The following is a 14,843-nucleotide window of genomic DNA, read 5'->3' as shown; positions in this document are numbered from 1 at the left end:
CCAGTTATTTTTAAATTTCCAAAACTTTAATTTTTCTGACTCAAAACCCTCATTCAAAAATAATGGTCAGTGATCTAGATTTTATTAACAAATACATGTGGGTACTTAGAATACAAGTGTAGCACAATTAACTGTACAATTAAAAATATTTAAGAGTATTCAACAGCCCTGATTACTTCTCAATCAAGTTAAATTTCAATTAATGTTATTTCTTCTAAAAAAATTCTTTAAAAGGTAGAGCACAAAAGGTTTTTAGTGAAGTGAGACTGTATGATACTGTAATGGTGAATATATGTCATTATAAACTTGTCCAAACCCAGAAAACATACAACACCAAGAATGAACCTCAATGTAAAGTATGGACCTTAGGTGCAGGCTAATTGTAACAAATGCAGCACTCTAATTGGGGATGTGGATAATAGAAGAAGTCAACGCAAGTCTGCAGGCAAGGAGGTACACAGAAAATGTGTACCTTTGGCTGTGAACCTAAAACTGCTCTAAAAAATAAAGTCTTTAAAAAAATCTTTTTCAATGGAATTCACACAAAAGAGAGATTATGACCGGCAATAAACTAGTAAGCTTGCGGTGAGGTGAGACTAAATTTTCCTTTCTTTCCTTTTTTTTTGGTATTTTCTCCACCTCACACAGCAATCTGCACAGATCATCTGCTCCTAATCAGTAAGCACTGTTAGAGTTCACTGGTATTCCAATCCCACACTGATAGCAAAGGCTACCTTGGAATGATTGTAGGAAAGGGACTGAAGGAGAAAAAGCAGTTCTGGCAGATGGCGATCTCTGCAGTAGATCAGTCTCCTTATACATCCCCTGCCCAGGCCTAGTTTCTTAACAAAACTCACTGCCAGGGATTTAACTGGTATCAATAACTACATGTCTGTATTTTCACCAAAATAACTCATCCTAAAAGAGATACTAATCACATATAGTCCCCTAAGTTTTTATAGCATTTGGAAAGTTCTAAACAATGTGCTTGAATGAGTAGTTCTTAATTTCACTTATCTGCACATTTCTCCAGTTCTGGGGAGGCTAATGGGGGCCCTGGACAGCACCATGTCATGCCCTCTCCCCCTGCAACTTCCGCTGCTGCCGCAAGTGGAAGGTGTGCCTCCGCCAGCCAGCACCTGCCTCATGCTTCCACTCTTCTGCTACACCCCTGGATTTTCTCTCCCGAAATTTTATCCCCCTCCCCTCAACTCTAAGGAAAGAAAGAAACTTGGGGGCTTTTTTGTTTTCTTTGAATACTTTCTACCTTGGCAGACTAAGAAAGATTCACAAGCTAAAATCATAAAATAATGGCCGGGCATGGTGGCTCATGTCTGTAATCCCAGCACTTTGGGAGGCTGAGGCGGGTGGATCACTTGATATCAGGAATTAGAGACCAGCCTGGCCAACATGGTGAAACCTCGTCTCCACTAAAAATACAAAAATTAGCCAGGTGTGGTGGCGCACGCCTGTAGTCCCAGCTACTCAGGAGGCTGAGGCAGGAGAATCGCTTGAACTCCTGAGGCGGAGGTTCAGTGAGCTGAGATCACACCACTGCACTCCAGCCTGGACAACAGTAACCATTTACCCATTTATGTTACCTAGCTTAATATCTATGTGCTTTTTACATACTATTTAGCTATTGTGACAGTTTTGTTGAAGGATTTAGTCAACCAGAAGACTTCACTCAAGGCAGTCTCAAGACTTCATTTAGGACTTCTGCCCCAAGATTGAAAAGGTACAATATTATGTTCATAAAGTTACCAGCTCAGTTTGAGTTCCAATTAGTCCCATGGAATTTTAAAAATGGCAACAAATACACCATAGCTAAAGTAATCTGTAAAAGCACTCCTGGGTACCATGGCTTTTAATAATACAAAATCCTCTTCTTCCTGGTGGTAGAAAGTGGAAAGAACACGCTATATAGCACTATACAGATAAGCACTATACAGATAAATATAGTAGCTTTCTTGAGATTCACTCAAATCCCAGTGGTTGACTCAGGCTTTGGGTTTTCTATAGCTAAAGTGTCGAACACACTTTGAATTAATCTCTTATAAAAAAGATCATTTTCTCTCTAAAATGTGGTTTTAAAATCTTACAACTTTTACTTGATGAGTTTGAGGCTTACTCTATTAACTCAAATCCAAATGTGGACTTAATTGAAAATTGTGTGTACTAGAATGCTACGATTTTCCTTAATCAGTTTCTAAGTATTATAAATTCAAGTTAAGAGTTACGTATACATTTATTAGGCTATCTTCTGGAGCTACTGCCCTGCAGGACAAATGTGGCTATGAGACATGTTTTTAGTTCAATATGTTAATTTTTCTCTTTTGACCTCAGGGGGACAAAATTGAATTAATCACACCCGATTCTTGAACCACTCTCCCTTTTATTAAAATTTTTTAGAAGAGATAGGGCCTTGCTACATTGCCCAGGCTAGAGTGCAGTGGCTATTCACAGGCACTATCATCATAGCTCATTACAGCCTCAAACTCCTGGCCTCAAGGGATCCTCCTGCCTCAGCCTCTGAGTAGCTGGGATCACAGGTGGTACCTCCGTGCCCAGTTATTTAATTATTTTTACTGATGTAATAAGCATCTGTAAAGCTATCACCAAAACTACATCTACTCTTTGATTAACCCAGGTCAGTGTATTTATGCAAGTCTCATATCTATATTAGCTTTCTCAGTTTTAAGATACTTTACAGAAAGCATGATACAATTTGAAATAAGGTTAATAACAGAGATATTTTCAGATAAAAATGCTCATTGTTAATTGTCACATTTTTAGAGAGAACAGGTTGAGTCTATAACTCTAGGAAAATAAATATTTGACAACTAGAAATATTGCAGTGTTGCTTCCCTGTATGTATAAGGAACACCTCATAATCCTACGCTGGCATATGCTATTATGAAGTACTAATAATTCTAAGATTTCAGTGATTACTAAACTGTTAACCCCAGGGTGGGGAGGGGGTGAGCACAGAAGATCAAAATTGCTTCTATGGCTATTTTCATATTACCAACAAACTTCAGCCTTTTTCAGTAGCAGAACATTGCTCCAAATTAACTAGAAGATGGACCCCTTGCGGTGATGTGCCTCCTCAGTCGCTTTGTATTCCTGACTATACAGACAGGTACTTGGTAATCTTCTGATGATAACCAGTTCTCTAATAAATAGAGGAGGTTAAAGTGTCTTGTGCAATGCAAAGCATTTCATACCACACAGATGTGCACTGGAATAAGCCAGATACATTCATGGAAATGGAGCAAAAGGAAACAGAAAAGTGGCAAAAAACAAAAACAAAAACCCAGCAGAGCAACAAAGCCACAATAGTCATGGCTCACCTGGGGATTTGGCTGTAGAATAGGCACTGGAGTAGTGGCCACCCCGCTTTACTGTACACATGCAGTATACACAGAGTAGAAGACAGTAAGGAGAGTGGTTATTCAGCAGCTCTAAATGTGCGTTCAAAAGGGTAAAACAACCTGCCCTACAGAAAGTGGGGGGGGGTGCTGAAAGGGGGAAGGGCGAATAGTGGAATGTCTGAAAAACTTGGTCTTTTATAAAGTCTGATGCTTGAGGCCATTGTTATTGATACAACTTTACCATGTTCTAGATTCACCAACTGTAAAATCATGGTTTTTCACAATTCTTTCCTTCAGGGGAAATGATATCAACAGACTTATTCTTAATTACTATAAACAAACCCATAAAATCAATATATGAAGATATTTATGTATGTTTTTAATGTTTAAAAATGTCCAGTCAAAATTATGACAAATTTATAGGCTTAAGACTTGCAAGAAACTTAATTACAGGTAAGTCTGACTCTTAAATAAGCAAAATACCACTTTTCAACAATAATCACTGCTATGAATGTATCATTTGATGAGGGAGAAGCCAGTGGAAATATATCAAGTAAATACATTTCTGGGCAGAGTGTGTGCATGTGCATGTGTTTTTAAAAAAAGAGATAATGTTAAGAAAATAATTATCCACAATCATAGAGCACAAAATTCAAAATGCAGCATACAGGGGTCAAAATGTGAAACGCTTCTATGTAAATACCAGCAGAATCTAGATCATCAAGCTGTTCCCAAGAAAATGTGTCAGAACAAAACCACACAAGTCTCTTAGGAGAATTATTATAACTGGGGAAACAGACTTGAGTTTTGGTTTTAAAAGTCACATCATCTCTGTTTTTCTGGAACTTGGCTGCATACGACCCTGGCAAAGACAATTAATTCATAAAAATTAGAGAAAACAGAAGGAAAATGATCTGTTCCTGCTATGACCATCTATTCCTTTTCCATTAACTACCTGAAGCTGGTGATTTGCTGCGTCGAGAGGGCCCAGGGCTTTTGGATCCAGAATACTTAACAGCTGAGGATCGAGAATAAGATGACTTCAGGACACGACATTCTAGAAAAGAACAAAAGTGCATTAACTAAATCTGGTTTTAATAACGACCAAAAGCAGAGTTACATGTAATTGTTTACTGACCAGAACTATTACCTGATAATTAGGTATTACTGTTAAACAATTTAACATACAAAGCAATTGTCCCAAAAGTACACCTGAGTTTACCTTCAGTCAGGCTACACATCTTTTTTTTTTTTTTTTTTTCTTGAGATGGAGTTTTGTTCCCGTTTCCCAGGCTGGAGTGCAATGGCGCGATCTGGGCTCACTGCAACCTCCGCCTCCCAGGTTCAAGCGATTCTGCTCACTGCAACCTCCGCCTCCTGGGTTCAAGCGATTCTCTTGCCTCAGCCTCCCAAGTAGCTGGGATTACAGGTGCCCACCACCATGCCCAGCTAATTTTTTGTATTATTAGTAGAGACGGGGTTTCACTATGTTGGCCAGGCTGGTCTCAAACTCCTGACCTCAGGCGGTACACCCGCCTCAGCCTCCCAAAGTGCTAGGATTACAGGCATGAGCCACCACGCCCAGCCAAGGCTACACATCTTGGGATATCACCTCAGTGTTCCAGATGGAGCTAATTAAGTACAGAAATTCCAATGTCCTAACTTCATACACACAAACATCCACAGCCTAATCTATACATGTGCAACTATCTTTTTAAATCAGTAGTATTGATAGGCAAAGACTACAATTTTATTGTGCTCTCCAACTTCTTGATTGCCTTATTTTAAAAGGATATGGGACTCCAACTTATGAACCCCCTCCTGAATTATGTTCCATCTTCTCAAAGTATGGAACATCAAAAATGAGGAAAACAGCTTTTTCCCTCTCTCTTTTCTTTTTTTTTTGAGACGGAGTCTCGCTCTGTCGCCCAGGCTGAAGTGCAGTGGCATGATATCAGCTCATTGCAACCTTTGCCTCCCAGGTTCAAGTGATTCTCTTGTCTCAGCCTCTGGCCTGAGTGGACTACAGGCGCCCACCACCACGCCTGGTTAATTCTCTATATTTTTAGTAGAGACGGGTTTTCACCATGTTGACCAGGCTGGTCTCGAACTTCTCATCTCAGGTGATCTGCTGGCCTCGGCCTCCCAAAATGATGGGATTACAGGCATGAACCACCGTGCCCAGCTGAATAGCTTTAAACAACAACTGTTCTTTCCATAAATCACCAAATAAAATAATATTTAGAGTACCAGAAGTAAGTATTGCTAAAGTAATCACTTCTAAATTGAATAATGAAGAACATAGGTTTTGGAGTTGTGTAGATTTTGAATGAATTATGCATTTGACATTTGTTAACTAGGGGGCCTTGGCTGTAAGCCTGAGTTGTTTTTTTTTTTTTTTTTTTTGCCCCAGTGAAATTGGGGTAAGAATAAAATTTACATCATAGGCTTGTTATAAGAGTTAAATTAGGTAACATACTGTCTGTAGTAGTTTACTCTAAAATACTTCAATTTATGCAGGAAGTTTAAAATGTGGATTAATTTTAGTCTATACCCCAGGGGCAGTAAACTGACAAGTGAAGTACACTAACCAGGAAAATACACCCAAGGGGAGGCTAGTTAGCATTTGAAAGATTCTAATCAAAACCTTACACAAAGGGAGCAATTTTTGCTTAATTAGCATTGTGGATGTTGAAAGTATCGACTGTTGAAAGGTGTGTGTAGATTATTAGAAACATCTTAAATGCATTGCTACTCTTTTATATGAGCAGGATATGTAAATATCAAGAGCCAACAACCTAGAACTGCAGAACTATATCCTAGGTTTATGAATTGGAACCAATCCTGCATCGATTAATTGAGGATGTAGTTACTTCACTAAGATCAGGTAAACTGAATTCCATGGATTCTGAATGGGCCTTTAACACAAGATGTTATCAGAAGCCTAAAAGCACAGAGTTGGGACCTCATTAAGATTACAATACAAGTTAAATAACTGATTAAAAAAAAATTTGCCTCCTAATAAACGTATCTGTGGCAGAATTAGGTCTGAGACTTGCTCATTGTAAAATCATTGTAAAATTTTACCACATAATGGTGTTGGTGTAATATTATTATTAACAACAACAAAGATAGCAGTGGACGCATATTACTATGTGATAGGCACACTCCCAACTGCATGACATATATTATATTATAATGCATTTGATCCTCAGAAAACCTTACAGCCATTATTATCCCTACTTTGCAGGTTAAGTAACTCGAGATCAAGAAGGAATAAATCAATAGCTCTCACCACCTTCTAACTATTGCAGGCCCTGTTCACCATCCACAAAAACTACCAACGATCCAAGTAGCTTAGATCAACGTACAACATACCCATGAAGCACTGAGTACAATGCCTGTACATACAAAGTAAGCGGCTCAACAAATGTTATTGTTATACATATTAACTTTATAACCCAGAACATATTTAGTTTCAGTGGCTCAGCTTTCAAAATGACACCTGACATCAAAGAAATATTATGAAACTAAAGCTAAATTTAAGAAAGATGTAAAGTACAGATGATACATACATATAATATATAATATTATATATATTATATATCATATATAATATAATACTATATATTATTATATAATATATAGTATTATATTATATATGATATATATTATATATTATTATATATTATATATAATATTATATATAAATGCCTATTTTATTTAACCTTAACCACACATGAATGAGGGAGAGCACTAGCACAGATAACGTAACAGGACATTATCTATAATTAAGGACTTTCCAGTGGTGTCACCAGGCTGAAATAGGGCCAGTCCAACAGAATATAATATAGAAACCATCAAATTTGGCAGAGATGAAAAACAAAACAGAAAAACAAAAAGAGTAGACGAATGACCCCCAAGCTCATGAATGACTGACACAGTGCAACAAGAAGTAATGACACAAGGAAGTTTGGTACCACAGAATGTATCTTCTCAAAATTTTAAAAGCCTAGGTATCACTGTATTTGTTTGGTAGTACAGTTCTCTAATCCTGGACTGTCAGAAACACTACAACTAGAAGTGGTTTACTGTCTACCTTTTTAAAAGCCAGCTTTCCTCATTCATAAAATTAAAGAGAAGGACCATATCTCTAAGATCCCTCTCCTCTGAAATGTGATGTGTGTATAATTTTACTTCATTTAAAGAGGAAGCTGACTTTACTACCAGCTAAAATAATCACTATTACTGTAAATAGGTTTAAAGCAATTTAAGACAACAGGGTAAAACAGTATTCCCAGGACCAATAACATATGAAATAGTTGAGATTATTATTGCCAAATACTACTTGAAAATGCCATATATTGGCAAAAGTCAGGAAAAGGGGATTTTTTTTCATCTCACCAAAGAAATAGCTTTCTTTCTAAATATAGTCATATGTCACTTAACCATGAGGATACATTCAAGAAGTGCATTATTAGGCAATTTATTCATTGTGTGAACATCATGGTGTAAACTTACACAAATCTAGGTGGTGTAGCCTAGTACTCACCCAGACTATATGGTATAGTCTATTGCTCCTGGGCTACAAACCTGTATAGCACGTAACTGTACCAAATACTGTAGGCAACCGTAACACAACGGTAAGGACCTGTGCATCTAAACATCGAGAAGGTATGGTAAAAATCCTCATGGGACTACAGTCATATATGCAGCCCATCATTGACCAAAGCATCCTTACATGGTACATGACTATATATAAACAAAGTAAGTGTGTGTGTGTGTGTGTGTGTGTGTGTGTGTGTGCCCCAGCACTTTGGGAGGCTGAGGTGGGAGGATCACTTGAGGCCAGGAATTCAAGACTAGCCTGGGCAACATAGCAAGACCCTGTCTCTACAAAAAATTTAAAAATTAGCCAGGAATGGTGACTTATGCCTTTAATCCTAGCTACTCAGGAGGCTGAGGCAGGAGGATTACTTGAATCCAGCAGCACAGTCAAGGCTGCAGTGAGCTGTGATCGTGCCACTGCACTCCAGGCTGGGAGACAAAAGGAGACACTGTCTCAATTAAAAAAAAAAAAAGTTGCTACCAAAAAAAACCCAATGAGGTTGAAAGACACCTCAGATAATCACCATTGACAGTTATTATCCTTTTATCTATTTCTTTTTAATATAGATTTCCTTATGCATACACATCACAAAAAATGGACGACTAATTGTTTCATGTTCAACACTATCCATGCATTTAAGTTGGCACAGCCAACCACCATTCTGAAGGAAGGCATGGAACATTTCAGTGGCAAAACAATGCAAACAATGCAATAAGAGAGAGAACTGAATTGCTAAAAGTGAAAACTACTTGAATTAGGCATTGGGTTATTCTTTTCCTTTTTCTTTCCTTCTTTTTTTTTTTTATAAGTAGGCAAATGCTTTCATGTTATTCTTTATTTTCATTGGTTCAAAAATTGTACTGCCAATGCTATCTTTCCTCAACATGTCAGACTTCTTAACATGCACCAACTGAGTGGCTAAATCCCAAGCCTTCATTCCAGGGGTTACAAAGATGGAAAAATGAATTAGCTGAAGAATTGCCTTACCACTATGATCCAGGACAAAGTCATCTTGGGCATAACGGAATTTTTCTGGTCCACATGCAATAAAAACATCGTCATCACCAAAAAAGTCTTGCAGACAAGTAACCTGAGAACAAAAATCATGTCCAAGAAATAAATTAGACACATTAGAAGTGAAATGAAAAGTAAGCAAAACTAAATGAATTTTTAAGCCTGAATTTTAAGTATTGAAGTGGAAGAGAAAGCTGTGTATTATAACTACGTTTCTAAGCACTTCACCTTCACAAAGCACTTTCACACATTCTCTCAACCTCAGAACAACAGAGTCAAGGATTCATGACATGCATCAATATTCCTTTTTCACAGGTGAAGTCAAGGACGTACATGCAAAAAGGTACGTGATTTTTCCCCCAGGTTCCCCACAGATGGGTGGTGAAGCTGACATTCATGAAGGCCTCTGCTCTCAGTTTAGTATTCTTTTCCATACTGCCCTTCTTCCCTCTCCTAACAACTCTGCTTCCCACTGTGTGACCTTGGGTGTGACTTCTCTGTACCTCTGCTACCGTGCCTTGGGTTGTTTCGAGGATTAATATATAAAAACTGCTTGGAACAATGTCTGCACATGAGTGCTCAATGTGTTAATAGTCACCCCCATCATCCCTACCACCAGCATTATCAAGATCAAGGGAAGATTTGCCATGAAGCTAATGAGGCTTAAGCTTCAGGGATCTTCTAATGCCCTATATCTAAATATGTGGCCTCAATTTCACTTGTTTTTTTTTTTTTTTGAGACGCAATCTTGCTCTGTCGCCAGGCTGGAGCGCAGTGGTGCGATTTCGGCTCACTGCAATCTCCATCTCCCAAGTTCAAATGATTCTCCTGTCTCAGCCTCCCAAGTAGCTGGGACTACAGGTGCATGCCACCACACCCAGCTAATTTTTTATATTTTTAGTAAAGACAGGGTTTCACCATGTTGGCCAGGATGGTCTTGATCTCCTGACCTCGTGATCTGCCTGCCTCGGCCTCCTAAAGTGCTGGGATTACAGGTGTGAGTCACCACACCCAGCCCAATTTCACATTCTTTTTTCAAAAAGGGCCTCCCTTCCATACTGTATTAGTTTCAGTTCCACAGAACCTGGATCTATCCCAGGGAGCACATTCATCCATTTATCCCAGTGGTGACCAGAAGAACCATCTTCTAGGACTTTGGACATAGATAGGTTTTATTTTCACCAGTTTTCAATGGGATACGTGGTAAGCTTTCCTCTTAAGAAGTAATCCATTTCCAACAAAGTTAGGAAAAGCAAACAATGCTCTAGTACTTGAACAGGCTGACAAATCTCAATATTCGTTAAGTTTTCCGAATCACTATTTAGCTTTTCATTGGGAAAAAAAAAAAGGTCTCACTACAGAGTTAGAAAACAATGCTCCAGAGAGAAGAAAGTGAACTAGATACAATGTAGATGGCTCAGGTCATATTATTTAAGTGACCCAAATGATGTGCCTTTTTGCAATGCCAAAAAGTTGACTGCACAGACAGTAAGAGAAACAGGCATGGAGACTGCCTGTTTGTTCCAATTCTCTTCAAGCAAGATGTGGCTTCCGTATCTCACTGAAACGGCTCTAGCTACAGTGTCCAGGGCCTTTAAGAACTGTATTTTCAATTGTTCCTGTTCTCTTCTATCTCCGTTGGTGTTAGCACACACCCCTTCACTCATGCTAGAATTCAGGGAGTCATCCTTTCTCCTTTCCTCACCAACCGCTCACATTTAGGCCTTTTTACTTCTTACATGGTTTTCAAGCATCTCTACTTCTATTCCTTGGTTCCTTCTCTCTTACCTGGACTCTTGACATGGCCCTGGAACAGGTTTGCTAACCTATCTTCCACCACTCCCTGGAATCTGTCATTTCTGTTTGCAAGGGTATCGGTATACTGTCTCTCACAGGTATGACTGGGTGATCACGTACCACTCAGCCCCCAGTAGCTACCTTTTATGACAAGATAATGTTCCTTCAAAGGGTGCATTCAACTGACCCCCAACCCTGTCTTTGCCATGTCTTCTGTTCACCCAACAGCCAAGTCAAGATGACTTTGGGTTGCCTGCCCACACAGTGCTAATGGGTTTTTTGTTTGTTCCTTTTGAGACAGGGTCTCACTCTGTTACCCAGGCAGGAGTGCAGTGACACAATCTTGGCTCACTGCAGCCTTAACCTCTGGGCTTAAGTGATCCTCCTACCTCAACCTACTGAGTAGCTGGGACCATAGGTGTGTACCACCATGCCTAGCTAAATCTTAATTTATTTATTTATGTAGATAGGTAGGTAGGTAGGTAAGTAGGTAAGTAGGTAGAGATGGGGTCTCCCTATGTTGCCCAGGCTGCTCTCTAACTCCTGAGCTCAAGCGATCCTCCCACCTTGGTCGCCCAAACTGCTGGTGTTTTGTTGTTTTTTTAAAAGCGTTTATTGAGCTGTAATTCACAGACCACACAATTCACCCAGTTAAGGTCCACAATTCAATGTTTTTTTTAGTATATTAAGAGTTGTGCGACTATCACTGCAATTTACTTTGAATATTTTCATCATCCCCAGAAGAAACACCATGCCCATTAGCAGTCACTCCCCATAAACCCCTTTCCACATCCCAGGCACCCATAATCTACTTTCTAGCTCTGCAGATTTGCCAGTTCTGAACACTTCATGTATACAGAACCATAAGATATGTGGCATTTGATGACTGGCTTCTTTTACTTAGCACGTTTTTAAAGTTCATCCATGTTGTAACATTTATCAGCAGTTCATTCCTTCTGTAGCTGAATAGTCCATGGTACGGATATATAATATTTTGTTCATTTTTTCATCAGTTTAGGACATCTGGGTTATTTTTAGCTTCAGAGCTGACTCTTACCACCATGCCTTTCCTCACACTGTTTCCCAGGCCTTTCTGACATCTATCCGTCTGTCTGTCTGTCTATCTATCTATCTATCTATCTATCCATCCATCCATCCATCCATCCATCCATCCATCCATCCATCCATCTATCTATATCCATCCAGGGTCTCAACTCTGTTGCCCAGGCTAGAGTGCAGTAGCATGATCACGGCTCACTGTGCAGCCACAACCTCCACAACCTCCTGGGCTCAAGTGATCCTCCCACCTCAGTTTCCTGAGTAGCTGGGACCACAGCCACCACACTTGGCTTTTTTTTTTTTTTTTTTTTTGAGACAGGGTCTCCCTATGATGCCCATAAGTTTGAGTTGCCAGGAGTTCAAGTCTCAACTCCTGGGCTCAAGTGATCCTCCTGTCTTGGCTTCCCAAAATGCTGGAATTACAGGCACCCACAGCCTGACCACCCTTTAGTGTCCTGACCTCCAGGTGGGCATGGGTATTCCCTGTTCATCATTCCCACAGGTCTAGTAGAGTTCCTGGCTTTAGCGGGTGCTTGATACAGGTTTGCTAAATGAACTGTGGCTCTGCATGGGCTTCTCCTATTGGAACTGAGTTCTCAGACCAGAGTAACTTTTCCAGGTGAGTGGTACAACGGCTACATTATCCACTGCCCTCACCACCACTTACATTTAGGACTTACTAAGTCTAGGCATCAATTAACCTCTCTGAATTTTCTGTCTATATGGCGGCATGTATTATCTCAATCCCTACAACAATCCCATGAGGTTGATACTATTATCATCCTTCATTTATAAATAAGAAAACAGATCTAAAGAGAGAAACTTGCCCAGACACAGGTAACAAATGAGAACCCAGCAATTTAGGTGCAAGTCCTCTACTTTTGCATCTCTGCTTTCCACTTGACAGCATGCCGCTTTCTCATCTGAAATCCCACAGGTCCTCTTTCTACTTACAGTTCTTGTTCATTTTACCTTATTTGTAGTCATTAATGTCTTGTTTTATAGTCAGTTATGTCTACCTTATATTTCTAACTATTTTATTTTTCACATACATATATTCAATAAATGGTTCTTAAATGGAATTGAACTGATTTTTATTTTTTTGGCCAAATAAAAACATATCTACTGAAGTTTAATATAATTTTTTTTAAAAAGGGAAATTGCATTTTTTGCAATTAATTTAGCATGAAGAAATAACTGAATTTTAAAAAACATATCTGAATGAATCTGAAAAAAATCAGTTAATTTTTAATTGATTTTATTACAAGGAAATATTTCACCTGGTACTAAATTAGTTGGCATTTGATTAGCATAAATAACAGTAAATAATCAAGTTACTATCTGGAATAGAAGCATTTAACAAGTCTCAGGAACATAACATATCAAAAAGGTGACTTTTTTTCTTCCATAGAAGCTTATTTGGCTTTTTTTTTTTTTTTTTTTTTTGAGACAGAGTCTCGCTCTGTCACCCAGGCTGGAGTGCAGTAGCGCGATCTCGGCTCACTGCAAGCTCTGCCTCCCAGGTTCACGCCATTCTCCTGCCTCAGCCTCCCGAGTAGCTGGGATTACAGGCGCCCACCGCCACCATGCCCGGCTGATTTTTTTGTATTTTTAGTAGAGATGGGGCTTCACCATGTTAGCCAGGATGGTCTCAATCTCCTGACCTCGTGATCCGCCTGCCTCTGCCTCCCATAGTGTTGGGATTACAGGCGTGAGCCACCATGCCCGGCCCTTGTATCTTCTTAATTGACCTTTTAATGATTTCACCTGTCAGTTTAAGTTTGGATTCCCAAACATAGTGTACATAAGATGTCTGCCTCCCTCTGATTCAGGTTCTAGTCACTGAATGCCTATTTGGTTAAGCAGTTAACCAAATTATACAATTTTCTTTTTCTCTTTCTGTTGCCTTGGCTGGAGTGCAGTGTTGCGATCTTGGCTCACTGCAACTTCCACCTCCCAGGCTCAAGGGATTCTCACACCTCAGCCTTCCAGGGACTACAGGCATGCGGCACCACACTTGGTTAATTTTTGTATTTTTTGTTAGAGGCCAGGTTTCACTATGTTGCCCAGGCTGGTCTTGAACTCCTGGGCTCAAGCAGTCTACCTGCCTCAGCCTCTCGAAGTGTTGGGATGACAAATGTGAGCCGCCACACCTGGGCACAATTTTTCAACTAGGTTCTGACATGCCTTAATTCAGTCACTGCTACTGGCAAAGAAATGACAGCTATAAAGTGAATAAAAGATATAACTGATGCCAGAAGCAGTGGCTCACGCCTGCAATCCCAACACTTTGGGAGGCCGAGGGGTGCGGATCATGAAGTCAAGAGCTCAAGACCATCCTGGCCAACATGGCGAAACCCCGTCTCTACTAAAAGTATAAAAATTAGCTGGGTGTGGTGGCACGCACCTGTAGTCCCAGTTACTCGGGAGGCTGAAGCAGGGGAATCGCTTGAACCCGGGAGGCAGAGGTTGCAGTGAGCCGAGATCGCACCACTGCACTCCAGCCTAGCGACAGAGCAAGACTCTGTCACAAAAAAAAAAAGAAGTACAACTGAGAAACAAAACATGTCGCAGGTATACTCGGGACAGGGACATATCTCACAAGATGTTAAACAACTTCAGCCTCCACTCATTTAAAGTGTTTTTATTGAGCATTCATTATGTGCCAGGCACTATTCTAGGTGCTACAGGATACATCAGTAAAGGAAGAAAAAAGAGACAAAAATTATTGACCTCATTAAGGAAGTGTGTGCACAGGTAAATTTATGTCACAACAGAAGATAAAGAGCACAGAAGGGGAGTAGTGAATGCAGAGGATGGGTGCTGCAGTACTAAAGAGGGTGGTCAGGAAAGGCTTCATTGCAAAGGTGACATTTGAACAAAATACTGGAAGCAAGTCACATGAACATCTGTAAGGGAAAGTGTTCCAGGCAGAGGGAAAGAAATGTACAAAAGCCCTGTGGAAAGATCATTAAAGAACACAGTCTACC

The 14,843-nt window shown here is 39.7% G+C and overlaps 1 protein-coding gene across 8 annotated transcripts in view; it reads right to left on the bottom strand.

Annotated features, from left to right (window-relative positions):
- Window positions 1–14,843, bottom strand: part of DCLK2 (doublecortin like kinase 2) — a 177,111-nt gene that overhangs the window by 54,417 nt on the left and 107,851 nt on the right. For 4 of the 8 annotated variants that reach the window (XR_001717226.4, XM_001150899.7, XM_016952347.4 and 1 more), the window contains exons 3-5: window positions 8,971–9,073; window positions 4,330–4,431; window positions 3,354–3,404 (exon numbers count right to left, since the gene is read on the bottom strand). Coding sequence is in view for 6 of the 8 variants with exons in the window: in XM_001150899.7 (XP_001150899.3) it covers window positions 3,354–3,404; window positions 4,330–4,431; window positions 8,971–9,073 (256 nt within the window). In the remaining 2 variants the exon portion in view is untranslated. The remainder of the gene's footprint in view (window positions 1–3,353; window positions 3,405–4,329; window positions 4,432–8,970; window positions 9,074–14,843) is intronic. The other 4 variants (XR_010156355.1, XM_016952348.4, XM_016952349.4 and 1 more) reach the window with 1 other exon arrangement.

Source organism: Pan troglodytes, chromosome 3 (assembly GCF_028858775.2).
Source record: "Pan troglodytes isolate AG18354 chromosome 3, NHGRI_mPanTro3-v2.0_pri, whole genome shotgun sequence".
Classification (NCBI taxonomy): Eukaryota; Metazoa; Chordata; class Mammalia; order Primates; family Hominidae; genus Pan; species Pan troglodytes.
Note: the sequence above shows the minus strand (reverse complement) of the source record. Positions and strands in the feature narration are given on the sequence as shown.